Below are 23,554 nucleotides of genomic sequence, written 5' to 3' on the forward strand. Positions count from 1 at the left end.
TTAAAGGCTATGAAAATTAATAATGTAAAAAAAAAAAAAAAAAACCTTTTGACTGAACATATGTTTATTACCTAAAATTTGCAATTTAGAATATTGTATAAAGCCTCAATTAACCTCATCATCATCGAATGCTCACAGTGGAGCCAGGGCCGGCTCTTGGCATAGGCGATATAGGCGGTCGCCTAGGGCGCCATCTGCTGGAGGGGCGCCACCACGCCACCAGTCCCCCTTAGCCTCGAGGGAAAATAATAATAAAATGATAATTTTTTATGCCCACTGGCACCCTCACTTAGTGTTTTCTGTCTAGAAAAAAAATAATATATATACATTACAAATAAATAAACAGTGACATGTTCCTAAATTATGTGTGAGCATGTGATGTGTCGTTATTGGGTGCGGAGGTGCGAGTTAGGGTTAGGGCGCCTAGGGCACCAAATTGGGTATAGCCGGCCCTGAGTGGAGCCAACCAATCACAGCAGCATGTAGTTTCTGGCAGATTTTTTAACATGGAGAACTTAAAGCTTTCTGTAACTGCGAGATTCATATAGTAACTAGCTACATACAGACTGAACTCGTGCTGATCAAATGTTTAAAGTTTCAGCCTGAATGTCCGGACCTCTTTTTAAATCAGCTCAAATGCAGATACAAAATCAATATGTCACAAAACATACATCTGATTAATTTGTTCAGTTGAAGCTGGAAGAGAAATGACATTAAGAGTTGAATGTGCTGCATGTACGAGGAGTTACTTAGACACTAATAATCTAACTCTATGGAGTCACACTACTGAACAGGAATGATGCAGACACAGATATTATATACAGACACTAGCTGTGTCCCAATTCAGGGTCTGCATCCTTCGGAGGACGCAGCCTACGCGGTCTATGGAGGCGACTTCTTCGGAGGCATCTCCAAAGGCCGCATCATGAGTTGTTAAACGGGACGGTCTAGCCTTCAGAGAATTTCCTGGTTGTGTCACCAGGTGTTATACAACTTCAGATACACTCGGAAGTTGTATCTTTCCGAGTTGAAAACTCTGACCTCCGACTTCAGAGCGTTTCAGACATACCATGTCGGAAGTATCATAAAAATGGCAAGAAAATTAAACAGTAATAACGTCAGCCTTCTGACATATTTAAATGTAGAAGATGAGAGGAAATGACGTGTAAGGCAAAAAAAACGTTATATATGTAATTTTACGTTGTATTTGTATTCTCAAACAAACTGCCTTCTACTAATACTATATATAGCTATATACTGCTATATATATAGCTTATAACTTACAGCTTAATTAATTGTGTTATTGCAATGGAAGACTGGAAAATGTCAATGAAAATAATTTTTGGCAATGTCTTACCGTTCATGTGGCTTTTCAGTGGATGCTGCCATTGTTGTGCGACGTCGGATGAGCGAATCTCGGTGAAGTCGGGCTAGATGTTTTTCTCCGACTAACTTCAGTGGCTGTCCCAGCGCACTTTTTCAAGTCGGAAGTCGGAAAGATTGATAAGAGTTGATTGGAGCGCAGCATTACTCCCATATCACAATTGATTTCTGCTGTCAAGGCTCCTCAGAGAGAGAGAGAGGGGAAAAAAGTACTAAAACAAACATAAGAAAGCGGCTCTGTCGGCGTCAGCAGGTGATTTATCTCCGGTCAGCGGGCCTCGGTCAGCGGGCCTCGGGCTACAGCGCCTAGCTGGCTCTACATTTCCATAGCTAGTATGCTAGGTGGCTACATGTTAGCATTACTAAAGTCACATATTAGAAAACAAATGATGATGTTTTAATGTCCCTCTAAGTTTAACATATCTGGGGTTAGATTTTCAAATGAGTAAAAACCCACATTAAAAGTGAAATTAATGCTCGCACTCACTAATGATATTCATGTCCACATTCCACCATCTTTTGCCTCATTTGTATTAATAAATATTGGTTGTTTGCTTTACACCTGCGCGCATCCTTGTTATTTGTTGCAGTGTGCGAGCCGGCCATAACAATGTTGCAGAACAAAACGTCTAAATATGTGTTAACCACAGACTTTATTTAGGGCATTTTACCAAAAACCCATTCAAAAAACCCATAGACTTTAAGATGGGGGAACTGGAAGTGCTAAAAGACTAACGGACTTCCCTGTTTTAGGACTCATTAATTCACCACTCTATTGCGCACGCACTAACGGAGGTCCGTGTGTCTGCAGCTAGGCAGTCTCGTTCTTAGGAAGACCTGCCACTGATTTTTACACCCAACAGCAGTGTAACCAATACATTTATACATAATGAAAAACCTGTGAACGCAGCTCTGGCCAGTAGCCAGCACATACAGTAGCTCTCTCATACCTGTCTCCTGGATTTACCAATGATGTTTTGCCCAATAAACAGGAACACACATCCATGTAATTCAAACTGATCCCCGTCACCCGAACAGCTGCAGAGGGGAACAGTAACGACATTCACTGTGTAACCACATCTGACAAGTAAGGAGTGAATGAAAATAGACTTAAACTAATCTAAGACCGTCTCCCTGCCATCTATAATCTGAGAGAGAGCCACAGTATGGAGGCAGTGTGGGATATCAGGTGGAGCGCTGCAGTGCAACAGTGAATAAGCAAAGTGCCACTGTGCTTCACTTTGTCAAATGTTGCTGTGCCTCATGAAGTAAACGTCCTCTCGAGTATCTCAATTTGTGTGTGTGCACACATATTATGCATGCATGTTTGTGTGTTTGTGCGTGTGCATTCACCAGAACGGGAGCTGGCAGGCTGCTGACCCACTTTGAGCTGTTTTCATTTTTCATTCACTCCCCATGAGCAGCCACAAGGCTCTTGCTTTCTCTCTCTCCACTTCTCTCTGTTTCTGCTGCTTCTTCTTCGTCTTCTTCCCGTTCTCCTCCCAGTATTTACCTGCTAATAATTGTGACATGAATCATTTCCGACAGGGAGGAGTTCAGCTTTGAGAACAAACTCCCGCTACAACAGCCAGAGAGAGGAAAAGAAACTTTATTTTGATTGCCACAGCTCGAACAACTGATGGGTTTACAAGCACTCCCCGTGTCTACGCGTTTGAGTGATTTTAGTGGAAAGCATTAGAGTCTGAAGTGGGGAGCATGAGATGCTGAGAAAACACTTTCTATTATGTTTTTTTTTTCTTCAAATGAAGATTGTGCTACAAATATAGAGGCAAAAGAACAGTTAGACTATTAAATTAGATACTTGATTCATGCAGGCTTAGCATTTTAACCCCAGGAAAACTGGGTTATGAGCCACTTAAGAAGGAATGACATAAAAAATGGCTTCAAAATTTACTAAAGAAATTAGCAAAAAGTACAAGAAAATTAGAAAAACAAAACAAACAAAATTCTAAAAATAACAGAAAGTTTAAAAAAAAAGGCAAACAATACAGTTTTGTGACATAATTTTAAATATGGAATTATGATGATTATAATGATTGTTGATGATTATTATTTTCTTTTATCCTTGACAATTTTCTCTAACTTTAAAAATAAAACAAACCATCTAAATCTACTAATTTCTTCCATTTTATGGAATATTTGCTAACAAGTTGCTCATTGCCTTTTTCCCATGTTTTTGAAAGTAAGTGGAAGGTGTTTGAAAGCAGCACAAGAAAGCGATGTTGCTCCAGGTTTCTTAAAGATGAAAAGAAAATATCAATTTCTTGCCCATAACTGCATGTCTTTCCTATTTTCTTTTGAATGAAACTGAGCACATTTGCGATGGTGAACATCCACATGTATGTATGCGCAACACCAGAGCCCTGCATCGATGTGATAGGGAGATCCTCTCGGATTTGCTCTCTCCGGACGTGTTCTCCGGCTCCTCTATCGCTGATGCCACGCTGCGATTTCATTGGTTGAAGGAAGTGTTTTGATGCTATCATCCTGCTCTGGTGGGAAGGGGTACCCATCATGTTACATCGGCCACAGTGAAGGCACATGTTCAGTTTTATCACACCTGAAGACCCGCGCTCACAGGTCGAGATGGATTTCAACACTTATCTCTCTCAGAGAGGTCCGAGGGGATGTTTGAGAGGCTGCAGGTTGAGATGTTTCTGCTCTGTAGAATAAAGTGATTACACACTGAATGTTTGGCTCAGTTCATTCTGTACAATTTAAATTTATAAGCGTAATCACATGCAATCTCTCTCAAGGAAAGAACAGTAAACGTCATCTCCAGCTATTTTCAGGATTTACTGTAGAGGCCTTTAGATTAGTTCAGGTTTAATTCAGTTTGCTAAAATTACTTTTATTTCTCTGTTGTACTGAAACCCTCGAGGTTCCGTCTTTTTGCATTTCAGTAAATTCCCTACAAGTGCAGCTTCTCCCTGTTCTCCTTACCCCTTTGAAAAGTTTGAATGCTTACAAAGGCTCTGCCTGATACCACCTAGGAGTCATTTCTAAAGTATTGTATTGGGTCCATGCAAACCACAGTATATTGTCTAAATAATATATTGTTTATATATGTTTTTCTGTATTTTTATCTCATCTCTGTGTTTGTATTTATGTCTGAATGCTCTGTTTCACTCCCGACCACCTCTCTTCGTTTCAGCCCCGGAAAACCTAACAGCCTTCTGTCACGGACCACAAGTTTTTCCTGTGCACTTCCTGGTTCTCGTCTGACTGTGGCTGTGCGGTGTTCTACTGCTTCAGCTCCATCGAGAGAGATCACCATTCTTCAGAGCGTCCCGCTGAGCAAAACATCTCCTCCATGTGAGTACCTCTGGTGTTTATTGTTCTGATGGTACGTATACTGATTCCACGCCTGTCCTCGTTGATCCTGCTGCCTGCTCCTACTGGATCGTCTACTCCGCTGCCTGCCTGCCTGACGCCAACTCTGCTTCTTCCTTGACCGCAAGCCCTGCCTGCCCCTTTTCGGTGTCCCTGCTTTTCCCACCAGCTCCCTGCTGTTAGTGTTTCTGCAGCTTACCTGATACATTCACCTGCCAGTCTGCTCCACGTTCACAATTTCCCCACTCGAACTCTGAACTATCACCTGTGAACGTGACCTCACCCCAGTCCCTGTATGAACTCTGCTCGAACATTGAACTCTGCTCCACCCCAGAACTGATAACTGTCCCTACTTACCTGCAACCTGATTATACTCACCTTTGCTCCAGTCAACCTGCCAAAACATTAAATAAAGGTAATTACCAGCTACTCTGCTGTTCTGTTGTGCTGCACTTGGGTCCTACCACACGGCATTACAATAACATTGTGAAAAAGATCCCCGTGTAGACAGATCTGCAAAAACAATCAAACGTTGCAGTATGCATGCCAGGCCAGAAGTTGGCGGTGTAACTTTGTAACGACACATTGTAGAGCACCATGTGAAGGGCAAAACGGCAATCTTCTACAGAGTGGTGAGAACAAACGAGAAGACGATGGTAAAAAAATGCTTGAGAATTGACAGACAGCAGCACAAACACAGCTTGGTAGTCCGCCGTTGTTGTCTTCCTACTTCCTACCTACACGGCTATTTTGTTTGAAACGTAATGTGCAAAGTGTGGCTGTGATGTCACCGTTCTCACAGGATTTAGGCATTGCCAGTTTACTCGGTGACAGAAGGGGTTGTGTTTTTCAAAAAATTACACTCTGGACACAAAAGTTTGCATTTTCAGGCCCCCAAAATGCCATCGTTAATGGAAAAAAAAAAGGCCAAACATTTTATTGCAAGAACCGTTGCCATGTAAACAGCCCCCAAATCTGTAGCGGTGTGCTGCTCAATTAATGCTCTGAATGTTGCACACAGAACCATCCGTCTGCATAAAGTAGGCTGATGCAGACATTTCTAACAACCAGTTTGAAGGGTGAACTCTTGTGTCTGTTCCTCGTGCTCTCCTCCAGTTTGATCTGTCTTTGCCCTGGTCGCTCTGTGCACCGCAGTGACACTGAAGACGGGGCATGCCATGACAGAGAGGTACCGCAGAGCATGTGTTGCCTTCTTCGGCCCCACACTCTTCCACTGCTGGGAGCTTTAACATAGCCAGTGGCCCTGCCACCTCCGTGTCGGCTCGCATCAAAGCCCTCTGACACGAGCACGTGGAGGCCCCCTCCCATTGTTAGCCCGGCCTCATGATGATGACAATAGCCGCTTTTCCTCGTCGTCATTATCTGACCTTAACCCTGTGAAACTTCAGCATTTTTATGGTTTACTTAGCGTATATTAACATTATTTTTAGTCCTTTCTTTTGGTAACTTGAGTACTCTTTTTGTGTTTCATATAATTGTTTTGGAGTTGTATATTTTGGTTTTGTATTTTTGTTCCATGTTATCTATTTAACTTTTGTCACTGCCTGCCTTGGCCAGGAAAAATATATTGTTTAATCTCTAGGTTTTTCATGTTAAAGAGGTTAAATGTATAAATTGGCTTGATTTCATTAAAAGAAATATGGAAAGAAGGGAATAAGCAACAATGAAGAGGCAAAAAAATGCAAGTAAAAAGTAACAAAATAACCTTAAAAAAAAGTGCAACAAAAGAAAAGTAAAAAACAAGAAATTATCTTAAAGAGCTTACCATTTTTTTTCTTAAACTACATTATTTAAATTTTTTCGGTATGTTTTCTGTAAAAATTTTTTATCCAAATAAGAAATGAGCAACTAAAAAGAGATGGCCAAAAAAATGCAATAATTAGTAAAAAGTTACAAAAAAAAACACCTGAAAACAAACAAGATAATTACCTCAAAGAACAAAAAAAAAAATATATTGTAAGATATAGTTTTCTGTACATGTGTACCCCCCCAGTATGTTTTGTGTTTTAGGGCATTTTTGTCACCTTTTAAATTGCAATTTTCTTGCCAAGTTGCATTTTTCCTCCATTTATTTATTATTAATGCTTGTGAAAGGCATCTGAACGCAGCACCAGAAAACTGATGTCAATCCAGGAGTTAAAGGGTTAAGCTGATAGGCATTCTTGTCTTTCATTTGTGAATCTCATTCAAGAGACTTTTTTTCACAAGTTCTATATTTCATTCAGAGGATCCCAGGGGGGAAATGTAATCAATTAATCAACCAAGCCGCTGTTTGAGGAGTGTGAGCATTGTTCATATTCCAAAAAAATTGAATTCACACATCTCCCTCGACTCTCAAGAAAACACTCAGAAAATCTAGTGCTTCTTACAAGCCCCCCGGAGGGTGATTTCAGCTGAATGGTGAGACGATGCTCCCTCCATCAGTCATCCCGCAGCGAGTCCAGGGAGGGGCAGACAGAACGCTCCTCAATGCCAAACGCCGGGCACGGTGGAAAAGAGAAGCACCCAGATGATTGGGTTTATTAAAAGCTCTCTTGTCCCGTGCCACAGTGCGGTGATTGATCTCCTTTGACGTGTCCTTTTACCCTGTGTCACATTAATAAAGTACGTCTCTGCTGAGAGACTGACAGACTGCCTCCTCCTCCTCTGAGAAAGAGGGAGAGGAAAGGAGAAAGATGGGGAGAGAGCAGAGACGGGGCAGATAGGGAGATGGAAAAGATGCAGACACTCGGATTAAAAGCATCAGCAGTGAGAGAAAGAAAGTGAGTGAGTCAGACGCAGCAAAAGTAGGAAGACCAACAAGTCATCCGCAGCAGGGACGTCACTTTTATTGCTGACCATTATGCCACGAGAGCCTGAGTCAAGCTATTCATCATAACAGCAGGGACTAATATGGCAACATTACATAATTATCCGATTCCAAAGCTCATTTTGCAAGCTTTTATGGTCTCCCTCTGTTTAGTAGTCTCGAGCGAGACATCATATTCCTTATTGGCAGCTGAGACGGGAACAGCTTGAGGGTTTCCTTTTGGCCGCTTTACACAGGATGATGTTGGCATGTCCTTCCTGCTCATGCTGCTTTGTCACTCTGCACACAGAAGCAGGTAAAATCAGTTAAACACCCAGAAAAATCAAAGCAATGTTTGCACTGCATGAGCAACCCTGGTGTGGAGGACTGGAGTCGAACAAGTGCTTATCAGGGACCCTGAGACGAGGCTGTGGTCCATTCATTGACGTCCTTTTAAAATCCACAGACAGACGAGACTTGGAGAGATTTTATCATAAACCGTGGACGGTTTTGGAGGATGTGTGCAGCAGCAGAGAGGAAAGAACTTATTGCTGCAGTATCATGATAGAAGCCAGAGTCAAAGAGTGGCATTGTACATTTTTTTTGTATCGCAACATAAAAATTTTAACAGAGACAACTGACAAATGATGGCATTTGACAATTTAACTCAGCTTGCCCTCTAACTCCATCCCATGACCCCCTTTCCTTTACAGCAACCAACAGAAGAGTAATATATGTTTGCTGTACAACCAGACTGCTCAGATACTCAGTTAACAGACTCTTTATCACTTTGGAGAGAAACTAAATCCAAACTCATTTGTTAAATTACTTTGAAGGTTTAAAGGAGACGCTAAAACTTCTCCCAACAATAATCGCTGCATTTTCCTCTTTCTTGAGGAGATACGCAAGTACTTTATGTAATACTATACAGCACACGTCATCTGTTGAATCACCTGTCTACGTGCTCTCTTACAGGCAGGTGCTCGTTAAGGCGACGGGGAACACCTGAGAGTGATCAGATTACGAAAGCCTTTCTGCTGAACCTCCACTCTGCAGCTGCGTCTTCTCGTCTTTAGTTTATGTTTCCTGAGCTCTTTGTTTTGCTTTTACATTTTGTCCACTCATGCATCACACACACACTTCACACTCCACACTGTAAATGTTTGGTTAACCTTCAGTTTGGTTTAATTTGACTAATACTTTTTTTTTTCTTCAAATTTGCCATGGTGTGTGTCTCCATTTCTGTTGTGTCCATCTGAGCCGGCTCATAACAACTCACAATGAACACATTTTTGATTTTGACCTGTATTGGAAAAACAACATTTTGGGGTTATAATCAAGTTGATATGGTTATTTATATTAGTGTTTGGGTGAGGAAATTACATTATTACCTGTGTGAGGTGATTATAACACCATGCTGATATTAGAATCAATTCCACTCTGTTTTTAACTGTATTCTCTTAATTCTCTGTTTAAATAAAGGTTAATAAATAAGTCAAATAAGCTTTAATGGCATCATTTTCATGTTAACATCCCCAAAGCTAAATTTCATATTGTTGTCATAACTTTGAAAATATACATTTTTAAAAACTGAAGAAATAATCCCAAAATTACATTTGTTTTTAACAATAATACAGTTTCAAAAATATTTAATTAATGGAAAGGGGCAAAGCAATATCTATTCTATTGTATTCTATTCTATTCTTTTTCTTAAACTCAAGTAACCTTTAGTGGCATACGATTTGATGTTTTTTTGAGTTCATATTGTTAAAATCATACTCTATAAATAACTTGAAACATTAAATTCAGTTAAATTTTATTTATAAAGCCCATTATCACAAATCACAATTTGCCTCAGAGGGCCTTACAGCATAAAGCATCCCTCTGTTCTTGGACCCTCACAGCCACTAAGGAAAAACTCCCCAAATATAAAAAGACTCCCACAACAACAAAACATCTATGACAGTAAAATCCTCAGAATACATTCAGTATAAAATATTTTGATGCCAAAACTAAAGTTCATATATATATATATATATATATATATGAAATCATATTTAAAATACAAAATAGAAAAAGAAATCCCTAAATGACAGTAAAAAAAACAGTAAAATAACAGAAACTGGTGAAAAAGGTTAAAGCAATATCTATTCTATTCTTTTCTATTTCTCACTCAAATAAACTTTTTTGATGCCAGAATTGAAGTTTATGTTGTTTAAATCATATTTAAAAAGACAATATGGGAAAAAATATTCGATAACAACAAAATGTCTGACAGTTAAATCCCTCTAATACATAAAGCATACGTCTATTGTATTCTATTCTATTCTATTCTATAATAGCACCATCGCCGCACATGCGCAGTTTGCTGCTAAGGAAGAAAGGGGAAAATGTCTTTGACGAGGTGAGCGCCGTAACCAGGCCTTTTGTCTCTTTAATTCACTAAATAATATCATATGCTGTTTTCACTTAATGTTACACGGTGTGTAGATTACCTTTAATATTTCTCGTTGGTATTTTTGGTCTGTCTGCCAACATATCCTTGTTTTTATCGAAACTGATGACATCAGCTAATGCTAACTAGCTCTCGCTCTGTCGCAAGCTAAACGTTAGCATTAGCTAATTAGCCTAGCAGCACGCAGCTGTTTGTCAACAACACGAGTTTGTCAACTGTTTACTATTTTTTAAACCTTTACATGCTTACGTTGAGTTCGTGTGTAATGTTAGTTTGACTTTTAGCGACCTGGCTATCAGTTTTAACTCTTAAAAATGCAGGTGCGTAAATGTAACGCTACTCGGTGCTAATGTCGGCTAACGCTAGCTAGGGCTTACATCAATGAGCTACTGTACAAACAACGAGACTTACACGTGTTTTATTTTGTGTGTAGCTTTTTACCGGCGCCGACCCAGCTGTCTCAGGACCAGCTGGAGGCAGAGGAGAGGCTCCGGGCTCAGAAGTCCTACTCCACCGCCCTGGTTGCATCCCGCAGAGAGCCTCCTCCGTATGGACACAGAAAGGGCTGGGTGCCTCGATCACTGGAGGTATTCAGCTTATTTACTCATAAGACACATAGGTATCTCAAACATTTTTATTTGTTTGGTTTTGCTTGAGGGTGTCTCTTGACTAATGTCCCATTTCTCGGTTTCAAACTAAATGAAAATTCTGCCATTGTTGACATTACATATGAATAAATTAAACTCCATGTTCATCTTTTCATTTTTTGCTGTTTATGTTTTGTCCCTCTAGGACTTTGGAGATGGAGGAGCTTTCCCAGAGATCCACGTGGCCCAGTTTCCTCTGGAGATGGGTAGGAAGAAGAGGACATCCAACGCCCTGGCGGTGCAGGTGGACGCCGAAGGAAAGATCAAATATGACGCCATCGCCAGACAAGGACAGAGTAAAGATAAGGTATACAGGCAAAAGAGGAATGTATTCATGCATACATGTCAAACATAGATTAAACTACAAGTCTCCAATTTTGTCGGAAGATGGTAGTTTAAGTCTTTGTGACAAGACATGGACACACATTATAGTTAGAGTTTGAAAACAATCACTTTAAGAGAGAGGACAATTGCACTCGTCTTGTTATTGTAAGTAATATGGAAGTCGGTCACAGGTCACACTGTCACACAGTCAGCGTCATACAACACTTGCCAGTGAGTCAACGCCACAAAGTCCAGCTTGGTTTAAATGCCAGAGCTGCATTTTAATTGTTAATATTTCCCAAACTGACAATATCTTCAGTCAAAATCAAAGATGATGCAAGTATTTTATATGTTTCCTTATATTGACAGAATACACTCTGTACTATGACACACAATCATAACAATTCATTGCCATGGTCATTTTCTGGTGTGATTACGAAAATAATCTGCGTTTGCTTCATTCATTTGTTATTTTTAGGTATTTATCATCTTTTGTTGTTGCAGGTGATCTTCAGTAAATACACAGACCTTCTTCCAAAAGAAGTCCTGAATGAAGACACTCCAGAACTACAGAGGCCAGATGAGGAGGCTATCAAAGAGGTAAGACACACTGCAAAGTTTACATATGGAAACACTGAGTCACAGGCAGGCTGCAATCAGATGAAGAAATCCCCGGGACTGTAGATTATTCTGTGCATCATTTTTCAAAGGAGAGCATTCAGTGGTCATTAAAAAAACCAGTAAATCTCTTGTTACTAGGGCTGTTGTGAATAGTTGGAAGCGTCATTTATCGTGTTGGCATTGAAATTCCAACGCAGAAAAAACACCAAGCAGCCAAAAAGTGGGACCCACTGCGAGCAGCCGTGGCTCTTTGATTCTGTGGTGAAGTGCCACCAAACCAAAGTTTGGGATAGTTTAACTTTTAGCGATGAATTGCAACAACAGATGACATGAGAATATTCTTGTGACACGTTGACCTAGCACTAACAGGGAAAATCTCAAAATAGCCTGATTTTCTTAACCTTTCATTCAGTTTTGCTGTAACTGTGAATTTGATGGAATTTGGTAAATCTGATAATCAGGCTACATCATAACATCGTTGTTGTGTGTCCTTTGTAGCTGACGGAGAAGACCCGCATGGCTCTGGACAAGCAGGTGTCTCAAAAAATTGCCGCTGCCATGCCTGTAAGAGCTGCAGACAAACAAGCTCCTGCACAGTACATCAGGTGTGTATCAGAATTTAACGGTTTCAACACTTATTCACAGCTGTGAGTTTATATAATGCTACACTGACAAAATGTGTGATTGATGGCAGTGATGAGACTGATTCTAAGTCATGACATTCAGTCTTATGAAACACTTAAGTACTTTCTGTTGATTAATTAGAGTTATCATCTCCATCGCCTGTATTTGTGCATGTGGTTGAAGGTAGAAGTTGGATGCATGGTGACGCATTTGTTGCTCTTTGTTTCTGCTCCTTAAGATACACCCCGTCCCAGCAAGGAGTGGCTTTCAACTCGGGGGCCAAACAGAGGGTGATCCGCATGGTGGAAATGCAGAAAGATCCGATGGAACCGCCACGTTTCAAGTAAGTAAAATATGTGTCTAACACAGTAACCGGAAGCCATGTTTAAAAACATTTTTGATAGATTTATATTGTACAGGATATTAATACATTCAACGTAATTAGTAGAAACATTCTAATTCACTGTTTCGGGCTGTTTTTGGACATAATCGTCAGTATAATATTTATCCATTATATCTTGATGTTCAGTGTGAAGAGGGCCCATTTGTAGTCATTCACTATTGAGCATTGAGTAAAAGCCAAAGGAACTCTAAGTGAGAATTAAACACTAAGACGCCTGATTGGATTTAAAATTTATATTTAGATCGTTGGCGCCTTTATACAAGGATGTTGCTCTTATATGATTTGAAACTTGACATTTGTATAGTCATCATTTGTCGTAACTATCCTGTTGGTCTGACAGAAATGATGAAGAAATTTAATGGATATAATCGTGTGTTGCAGGATCAACAAAAAGATTCCTCGAGGACCTCCTTCTCCTCCTGCTCCCGTCATGCATTCCCCGAGCAGAAAGGTACAGTGAGCTGAGATGTTAGACTCATGAAGCTTTCCAGTATTTTCATGCTATATTTGAAAATCAAAATTAATTTGCTTGTGTTTTCCTAAATATACATGTGACAGTCTCTTGCTTTTGTTGTAGATGACAGTGAAGGAGCAGCAGGAGTGGAAGATTCCTCCGTGTATCTCCAACTGGAAGAACGCCAAGGTAATGTGATGCTCAAACTAACAGGAATACTTTGGATTATTTGTATCTTTAAATGCCAAACACACACTTGGTTTGTTTTTCAGGCTTCTTGTTTGTAGGGATGCCACAGTGAGAACATTTTTCTCACCAGTAAATAAACTTGTGACAATACCAGTGTTACCAATTTATACTGGACATGTTACCAAGAAAAGACATTTGTTAATTTGTAGAGCGCTTACTTTGATCTTTAAAGTCAAATCTTACTTTAAATGATACGAAACAGGAACCGTTCATGTCGCAGCTCCTGATTTTCTTTTTAATAAACATGCTTCAGGTTTGAGACTGACCTGCTGCCCTTTGCTACTCGTCATCCCCTCTCTCCCCCCTTTTATGTCTATCTCTGCACTATCTAATAAAGACAAAAAGCCTAAAAACAATCTTAAAACAAGGCAAAATAGAGAGGGAAAAAAAACAAGCCACCAAAGACTACTGCTGCAAGCCTAATTGTTTAATTTTTGATACATTGCATGAATATTATATTTTTAGGACTCCAGATCCTGTCATGTTCATTATAGTTTCATTGCCCCACTGCTGTTTTTTTCTGTCCCTGCTGATTTCTCTCTCTCTTTGTGTGCTTATTGTTTTTCAGGGTTACACCATTCCTCTTGACAAACGTCTGGCTGCTGATGGTCGGGGGCTGCAAACAGTTCACATCAATGAGAACTTCGCCAAGCTAGCCGAGGCGCTTTACATCGCTGATAGAAAGGTACTCTATCACTACTTAGCATGTAGTATATTGAAAACAATTCATTTTTTCCATCTAAAAACAAAGCGGCATCATGTCGCTTAACAGGTTAAAATTCTGAAAATTAATGAATATTTGATATTTATGATTAGGACTGATGTGGGTTAAAAAATGAAAGTAGAAAATCATATGAATGTTTAATATTTTTAAAGCTTGTCAATAAAAAGTGCATTTTTGGTATGGGCGTGAGTATTCAACACTGCCCAAAAAATAATAATGTATAAATATTAGTGTTGCTGCTTATCATTGACAAATCCCAGGCTGTGATTATAAAAACAATAATCTACTTAGCATGTAGTACATTAAAAAAATATATGTTTTTTTTTATCTAAAATATAGTGGCATCATGACAAAGACCTCAAATTCAGAAAGTATTTTTTATATTTTATATTAATGATTAAGGCTGATGAAAAAATTAGCTCAATGAAAGTAGAAAAAATTATTAATGTATAATATTTTTTAAAACTTGATTTTGAAGAGCGCAATATGTGTGCAGAGCGATGTGAGTGTATCGTCAGAATGAGTCAAGATTGTTGCAGTTCCCAAAATATATACCTTTTACCCTTTTAAAAATTAACTTCCGAAATGCTGATTTTGTCCGTAGGCCAGAGAGGCGGTGGAGATGAGAGCCCAGGTGGAGAAGAAGATGGCCCAGAAGGAGAAGGAAAAGAAGGAGGAGAAACTGAGGGAACTGGCCCAAATGGCAAGAGACCGCAGGGCAGGGATCAAAAGTCACGGAGACAAGGGTGAGTCCGAGAGATAAGGGTTAAAAAAGCTTGTTTCTTATTTTCTTTTAAGCCTGTGTGTGTGTGCGTGCACGGTTGGCAGTTTCAAATCTGGAACACGGGTGGCATAAGTGATGACAACATTTTTCACCCTGCCAGTGTTGACAGGACCAGTAAGCTGTGAAATGATGTTTCTGCTTCTCCGCTGATAATTCACGTATATTTTGAGAAGAAAAATCAGTGTTGCATGCCCCACTTTTGTGCATGCTCTTTGAATGACCATTTGTTTACGTCATATTGAATCAGAATCCAAAATCTGTCTTAACTTATTTTTGTGTACAGTCAAATTTTTATTTAGTTTTGCGCAGAGTATAATCATAAATCATATATACATAGCCACATCTCATCCATTTATGCCCATTTTTATTTTCAAAGTTTGCCAGTATTGATACTCCAAAAGGAAAGTTAACCTTTTAACCCTCCCCTCCCCAACCCAGCAGGCTTAGAATGACCCGTAAAGTTGTATAATTAAAAATGAATGAATGAATAAATAGACAAATTAATTAATTATTAACTGACTTCTCAATACCCATTTTTATAGAATTTATTTTTTGTGGTGGCATCTTTTAATTTCTTTTTTTTGTTGTTGTTTCTTTTTACCTATCTTGTCTTTTTAAGTTATGTTTTATCTATTTTATTTGTGGTTTGATTGCTTTTATTGTTTAGTCCATGTCTTTCTATTATTTTATTTTGAAATTATGTGTTCTGCATCTTGCATTATTTTTCCTCTGGTTTTAATTTAACTTAATTTAACTTTGCCATAGTTTCTTCTGGCTTGTGTTCAATAGAGTTTTTGTCTGTTGTCGGTCTTGTATCACCGTCTATGTATCCCATTTCTGCTTTGCTTTGATTGTCAAAGCACTGTAAACTTTTTTTTAAAGGTGCTATAAAAAGTTACTATTATTATTGTTATTATTATTATTATTATTATTATTATTATTATTATTATTATTATTATTTTTAATTATTGTAAAAACAACAACACAGAAATAAGTACGAGGAAAAGATGAAATAATCTTACTAATCTTACCGAGGTAATAAAAGTATTAGGACTGTCACTAATAAATGTGATGCATGTACACATATACGGTTTCTAGAGTTAATATTTTTTGTCATAAAATTCCAAAAGCTGTTTTTCTGCACGTTTGCTGAACACTGACAAGTTTCTTTTTACTCCATCTTCCCTCTCCTGCTGCTTTTCTGCTGCACAATTACACATCATCTGTCTCCAACTCCTCCTGGTTTTATGTATTTTTAAACATTATTTTCCTTTTTGTTTCTCCCACTTTCCCTGCGTCCATCTCCCCCCGTCTCACCCGGCAGGTGGCGAGGACAGCGAGGTCAGGGAGCGTGACGAGATCCGCCATGACAGAAGGAAAGAGAGACAGCACGACAGGAACATTTCCAGAGCTGCTCCTGATAAGAGGTGCTGGACACGCACTTTAAACACACCGCATGTGAACTCACACACCCCTCCTCCCCGTGTATACACACACACACACACACACACACACACACACACACACACACACACACACAGAGCCACACAGATGCACTGCTCGCTGCTGAATCATTCATGGGGCCAGCAGTAATACAGAACAAACGCAGCAGGATCCAACAGAGTACTCAGGCAGTAGTCCTCGTCTGCAATGACCCACAGACTGTTTGTGTATGTGAGACTCGTGGCCCGTGTGTTTTTGTGTGTCGAGTGTGTGTGTGCGCACTGTCAGGTTGTCAATTGATGGAATTGTGGCTCCCCGGAGGAGCGGAGGAAGTGGAATTCAGAGGAGAGCTCATTACAATCACAATTCCAGCTGTCAGAAAGCAGAAAACCTTGTTACGTTAAAATTACCTTTGACTTAACTTTGAGATGGCTGTTTGCTGAAGGACAGTCGAGATGTTAATGTCACTGAGAACTTTTTTATGATGTACATTTTATCATATATTACAACTGTAGAAGTTAACTTTGATTTGTTTTAAATCTGGACCCTGTTTTCTCATGTTTTGTTCCTAAATAATGAGAGCAACAATTTAAAAAATTGGTCCAGTCTTGAGCGAGCTGCAATCTAACAACTCTGAGTGTTCCCACAGTCAATTTAGGTCCACTAGAAGTGCTTATTTTTGTCACTAATAGGCCCAGATTGTTATTCTAAGTGTCTGACAACATTATGCAAAAGATTGCAACAGAAATAGACCTTTTTTAAAAGAGTAAGATCCTTTTCGTTTAACAAAAAACAGACTTGAAATCACCATTTACATCTTCACCAGACTTCATTTAAATAAAGCACCATTTTAGCGTTTAAAGAGGCAGCATATTCTCACGCCTAACTGAATAAATTAAGGGTTTGTTTCAACAAAACCAGAGATGTTGATTGTTGGAGCAGTTAAAAGACATACCAAGATGTGTTTGGGAGTTTTATTTAGTCACTGTGAACTTTGAATGTGAGTGTGTTTTATGATTATAAAATTATTGATTTTTTAAGTGGAGTCTGGGGGGGTTGGTCAAAGCAATTTTGGGCTGGTTCTGGTGAAACAAAAATGACGTTACTGTTTAATAAATAGGTCTATCTTCGTAGGAATTTTACATAATGTCTTCACACACTTTATATAATAATCCGATCCTGTCAGTGACAAAAACAAGAACTTTTAGTGGACATAAATTGATGGTGTGAGTCGTTATATCGCAGACTGCTTTGCAGTTACAGCAGTCTTGCTTTATATTGGACTGAGCTTAAAATTTGACTAAGACACAAAAACATGGGACAATAGATACCAGGTTAAAAAAATACCTAAAAGCATACATACAAATTTCAGGCAAACTTACGTTGTGTAACACAACGTTGGGAAATTATGGTTCACTTATGACTTCAAAGGTGTGAGGCTACAGCACTGAACACATTTTTTGTAGAGACGTTACATTCATTGAACTACACTGTAGCAACAGTTCTTATTCACGTTTTAACGCTGTTGTGTGTCAGCAGTTTTTGCCACAAGTGTTTGCTAATTGTCCGACATTGTCCTCTGTCTTCAGGTCGAAGCTGCAGAGGGACCAGGACAGAGACATTAGCGAGCTCATCGCTCTCGGCGTTCCCAACCCTCGTTCCAGCAGTGAAGCTCAGTACGACCAGCGACTCTTCAACCAGAGCAAGGTTTGAATATATCATACCCGCTTTAACACATCAATATACGCTGAGATTATTTGGGTTGACTGGGAAAAAATATCAGAATGTACAAGACTGAAAACACATTTCTGCAACTTAAGGAAACATTTCTGAAATGGAGATTAGAGGCTGAGGTACGTTGTGAGTTAAGGTCCCTCAAATCTTTGCTTTGCATTGAAAAATAAAAGGTTAACTGTCTGTTTCAGTGTTGGGCTGAAGAAGCACAGACTCCGCTGGTTTGTCTTTTGCCGGATATTGAAAGCTTCAGTTACAGAACAAACTTAGTAGATAATAGTTTTTTCTTTTTTTTTGTGGAGCATTAACGCTCTTTTCATTCTTAATTTTTTGATAATTTTGGCTGTGTTGTGCTACAATAAGTCTAAAATACACCGTGTAAACAAATTGTTACATTCATACAGTTAAGTGCAAAAATTCATTTTTTTTTGTTTTTTGAAAATTCTGAAAATTAATGAATATTTGATATTTATGATTAGGACTGATGTTGGTTAAATTCATACAAAATTAACTAAATGTGCTAAAATGCGCAAAATTAAGTTCGACCTTGAAAAGCGCATTTTTGTGCACAGAGTGGTATGAATGTGTGTAATATTAAATCTGGCCCTAAAGGTTAATATTAAACTGAGTAATTTCATACCCAAGTACAAGAAATAAACACATTATAGTCAGCTAAGTCCTTCTTCCTTTCTCTGTGTCTCTTCCAGGGTATGGACAGCGGTTTCGCCGGTGGTGAGGATGACACGTACAACGTGTACGACCAGCCGTTCCGCAGCGGCAGAGACATGGCCTCAAACATCTACCGGCCCAGCAAGAATATCGAGAAGGACGCCTACTCAGACGACTTTGACTCACTCATGCACAACAACAGGTACTGTACATAAATCTTCAGTAACACATCATCACATTTCTTCAAACTAATTGGCTTCTCAAATGTTTGGAGAATCAGTAGTTATTGTTTTTTAGGGAACCATGAAAACAATTTAATACATGACCAACTCTAACGAATGAAACACCACTGATCAGATAATAAAAACAGCTTGAATCACTGGTTTTTGAAAAAATGGTTCACATATATAAGACATGAATAAGTGCAGAATTCAGTTGTTTTTTTGTATTAAGATGTTGTCATCTCGGTGACGTCTGAAGTTTTAACTCAAACACAGCAACTCAGGAATATGCAATAAAAAGTTTATTTCATTTTTGAGAAATATTGTGCATTATTGCATAACAGTGTTATAGATGTCATGTAAACATTTATAACTTTACTTTCAGATGGGTTTTTTCCACCCTTAAAATTATTTTAGATTTTTTTTTATTACAACTTTTAAGGTATTTCTTAATGTACTTTTTAGTAATTTCTTGCTCATTTTTTGGGTCATTTCTTCTTGCTTTACTTATTACATTTTTACCATGTTTTTTTTAAAGAATCAAAACATTTTTCTCTGGTTTTAAAGGGTTAACTGGCTATTTTTTATGTTGATTATCATAGTAGAAAGTCAAATTAAGGGTCTCTTATCATAAATTTCAAAAACTAAAAAGGATTCATTTGTTATTTATTTATTTATTTTTACCTGGAATATCGCTTAATATTCTCTAAAATTATTTCACATCACGTGGTGGATCCAAAAGTTCTTGTTACCATTGGTAGTTTGAAAATAGCGCCTATTTTTGTTCTTTTTTAAATAGGATTTATCAGGCTACTGAACGGATTGCTAAAATAGTAACACTTCTCATTTATGATTGTAAAAAAACACAATAAAAGCCTTTTGAGGTCACTCTGGCTGTATACAGCAGCACGAGGCACACAGGCACATGATGTCCCAGCAGGAGTCCTCGCCCCCGGGGCAGCAGCGCCACACTCTACTAGCCGAGCATAGCCTGTCCCATATGTTTAGTCACCAGCTTGTCATTGTCCTCTAGGAATGTTTGGCTGGCTGCAGGGAGGTACACAACTGTGCACAACCGAAAATCTTTGATTTAAGCAAATTCCCTCAGACATACAAACATATGTTGCATGGAATAATCTGATATTTTGGTTCCAGTCGTGTGTTTCTTATCATCGAAAATTAGTTGGAACAAGAAGCAACCTGCTCGCAGTGAGCTCGTAGTGTCAACAGTTTGTCCTTTCTGCTCTGAGGACAAAAAACTGACAAAAAAAAAACAAAGATTATCAAGATTATTTTTCTTATGCTGCTTTCAGAAACCATTCACAAGAATTTAAACTTTTGGTGTGATTTTTTTAAAGAGCACGCAAAAAAGGCACTGAGCAACTTGATGAGAAATATATCACAAATTGCAAGAAATTAGTAGATTTAGAAAACAATTTTTTTTAAGCTAGGGGAATTAAAATTATAATTATCATATTTACACATTTAAAGTTGTATTACAGAATTATCAATTTTAAGCATTTTTCCAAATCTTGTTTGCCTTTTGCTGCATGTTTTCCTTTTTCCCCTTTTCTTTTCTTTTAGCATTTTTAAAACAATTTTTTGTGTAATTTTCTTTTTCTTTTTTTTTTTTTTCTACTAATTTCTTGAAATTTTTTTGGTAATTTCTTCTCTCTTTACTCATTGCTTTGCTCATTTCTCTTACAGTGAGCACAGTTTATGAAGTTGCTGATATTTTCTGGGTTTTTTTGTTGTTGTTTTTTCAGGTTTGTTCCAGACAAAGAGTTCTCAGGAGCCGACCACGGGCAGAGGCGCGAAGGCCCGGTCCAGTTTGAGGAGGATCCCTTCGGTCTGGATAAGTTCTTGGAGGAGGCCAAGCAGCACGGCGGCTCCAAAAGGCCGTCCACCAGCAGCCGCTCAAAGGACGACTACCACGACAAGAAGCGCAGGAAGGAGTGAGAGCGGCCGCGCACGGCGTCCACGTAGGGCAGCTGCTAGCACATTCGAGGACGAGAAGGTAGTCTTCTCACAGGGAGGGTTTTTAATATACTCCAATCTATCAGGAATTATCCGTCAGATTTTTCTTTCATTGTGAGAGGAGGTGAAAGATTATTTTCTCCTTATTTGTCTACATTTGTTGTTTACTCATCTCAGTTAATATGCTGTGTCATGCTTAATATGACATGAGTAAACACGTTACATGGAGCGCAAGTGGATCAAACTGATGTATGTGTTTGAGATCGGACTCATCTGATAACGTCTCTGCACGGTGCAGCAAAGTAATTTCAGATCCAGACGGTGATATTTTGGTCCTTGAAATGTTTAGAATTTAGTTTTTCCTTATGTAAACAGAATAAACCCACCAAAAACTCAGTCGGACCAGATGGTAATTATGTTTTTCTCAGTTATCCCCCTTGAGTTTTTGTCAACAGTGTTTTATTTACCCCCCCCGGTGTATTTGTGAGCTGAGTTAAAGAGTAACTTGGATGTTTTACAACCTGGACTCTATTTTTCCATGTTTTCGCGTCCAGATAACTAATGGGAACGGCAATTTTTAGAAATTGGTTCAATATTGAGCGAAAGCACTCAAGTGTGTTTTATGATGACAAAATTACTGTTTTAATGGAATCTCATTGGTTTAATGAGAACAATTTTGGGGCTACTCTGGTTAAACAAAATGATCTTACTCTTGAACAAAGAGGTGGTCCTCTGTTTCCCACAGGTCTGAAATACACTTGTGGTGAAAAAGGCTGGCTACCTTCCAGCACAAAAATAGTCAAATACATGTGACTAACAACAAACTTGAGGCCTTGTTTGTATATGTGTATGCTCATTTAGACACAACTGACAAATATGTGGTATAAGTAGGCTACATAATTTAAAAAAACACGAAAAGGAATTGAAACTCCTGGAGAACAGCAGAGAGGGGCAGGAAAATCTGAGAGTACGGGATGCATTTTTATCATTTATCATAATCAGATCCTTCATATCACATACAATATATACTTTAAATTATTTAGTAGCGAGTTGTCTCAATAGATTTACTCACAGCTTGCAGAGAAAATAGACCCGATGTTGAAATTTTTGCTGCAGATCGCAAACAGGTCTTGTGTCAACAAGTGTTTATTTCACCGCCTTTATGTGTTTACCTCTACCTTAAACAAGGGCTGCCCCTTCAAGTCCCAGGCTCACATTATCAGTCGGAGACCCTCTGTCGACTAAAGTTGCTTCAAGTGTGTGCAGTGTACTTCTGTGGATGTTTTGGTCCCCAGATTTTGCCGTGGAGTGAGCGGTCTTGACTTTCATGCTACTCTTTGTAGCTGCAGACATGCAGGCCGTGTCACAGAGGAAGAAAGAGACCTCACCATGAGGTGAAGAAGAGATTAATTTACAGCTCACAGCAAGTTAATAAGATACAGTCTGGTTTTTGTGGAAATCTAGCGTCAGCAAAAGATGTTTCACATTTCGACCCGTCATTAGTGCCGTTAGCTTGTTTGCTGTATGACGTGAATGCTGCTCTCACACTCCAGCTAATCGATCAAAAATGGCATCTTTCTCAGTCGGATTAAAAAATAAAAAACTAAAAATGTGTCACCAGATATAATTTGGAGGCAGTACATATACCTGGGTAGCTTGCCTGAGTAAAGTATGTATGGGGAAACACGTCAGCGGCTAAAACGAGCACTCTCAGTGGACGTACATTGATGGGGATTAGTTGTCCGCAGGGATTATATCGAAGTCTGTTTGCTGAGGCCAGCTGCATTCTCACTCAAAACTGGACCGATTTCAAAAATTATTATTCCCATTAGTCAGTTAGACACAAAAACAGGCTGAAAAACACCAAAGTTCCCCTTAAAAGCTCATATTTGATGGCTGATGTGTACAGCAGTATAAACTTATCTGTAAGATGTGAGGCAAACCAGCTTTATAATTCTTGTACATTACTACCAGTGGAATAAATTTCATATAGTGTGTAATTAGTGTTCTTGTATGTTTCCATAGTTTTTGCGGTAGTTACAAATTTGGAAACTACACTCCATCAGCTCACGTCCATTTTCTGCGTCAACTTTTTCCAGTCGCACTCAGAGCTGCTTAATCTAAACTTTTACAACATAGTAGGAAGTCCATTAGTTGTGTAATTATTATAGTTTTCTCGTAGTAGATTTCCCCTATTCAAATCACTCCCCGAGTGATGCATCCCATTAACATAGATGATTAAATGCCCAAAATGTATTCAGAGAAGCCATCTATTACAAAGTGTGAGGAGTGACATTTTTCACCAGAATTGGGCTCCGCGATTTATGCGATGATTAGAACAAAACTGGTTCCATTAATTACAATTAATTATGATTCATGCAGTCTGACAGTTTTATTTTCCCTGGCTTCGGAAAATAATCAGCATGGCATTACACAGCCCAGCAGACTCACAAATCTCTGCACAGTGCCATCTTTCACTCATGGCTGAGTAGGGCTCAGACAGTTGTTACATGCACATGATTTATTCTTTCTTCGATGGGCAGTGTTTGTAGTTTTGGCTTCCTGTATTAGTGCAGAGCTCGGGACTTGCTCGGTGTGTTTTATTGCTGGTCTTAAACCAGCATGGGGAAAGTTATAGCTGCAGAACTGAGAAATATCATGCTGAAGAAGAGCTCAAAA

The 23,554-nt window shown here is 38.8% G+C and overlaps 1 protein-coding gene and 1 long non-coding RNA gene across 2 annotated transcripts; one reads left to right on the forward strand and one right to left on the reverse strand.

The window, feature by feature from the left end:
- Positions 1 to 7,564: 7,564 nt before the first annotated feature.
- Positions 7,565 to 10,552, reverse strand: LOC148186793 (uncharacterized). Its single transcript, XR_015779120.1, has 2 exons — positions 10,413 to 10,552; positions 7,565 to 7,846 (listed from the first exon to the last, which is right to left on the reverse strand). It is a non-coding gene; the product is annotated as an uncharacterized LOC148186793 (long non-coding RNA).
- On the forward strand, positions 9,836 to 20,990 carry snw1 (SNW domain containing 1). Its single transcript, XM_042503339.2, has 14 exons — positions 9,836 to 9,950; positions 10,435 to 10,588; positions 10,794 to 10,955; positions 11,477 to 11,572; positions 12,092 to 12,198; positions 12,456 to 12,560; positions 13,002 to 13,071; positions 13,198 to 13,263; positions 13,892 to 14,008; positions 14,652 to 14,793; positions 16,156 to 16,258; positions 17,864 to 17,981; positions 18,716 to 18,879; positions 20,665 to 20,990. Exons 1-14 carry the CDS (start codon positions 9,937 to 9,939, stop codon positions 20,855 to 20,857), a joined length of 1,611 nt encoding a protein of 536 aa, XP_042359273.1. The 5' UTR covers positions 9,836 to 9,936; the 3' UTR covers positions 20,858 to 20,990.
- The last annotated feature ends 2,564 nt before the right edge of the window (positions 20,991 to 23,554 follow it).

The sequence above is a fragment of the Plectropomus leopardus genome, chromosome 16, assembly GCF_026936395.1.
Source record: "Plectropomus leopardus strain MGB_pleo_1.0 chromosome 16, ASM2693639v1, whole genome shotgun sequence".
In the NCBI taxonomy this organism is placed as follows: Eukaryota; Metazoa; Chordata; class Actinopteri; order Perciformes; family Serranidae; genus Plectropomus; species Plectropomus leopardus.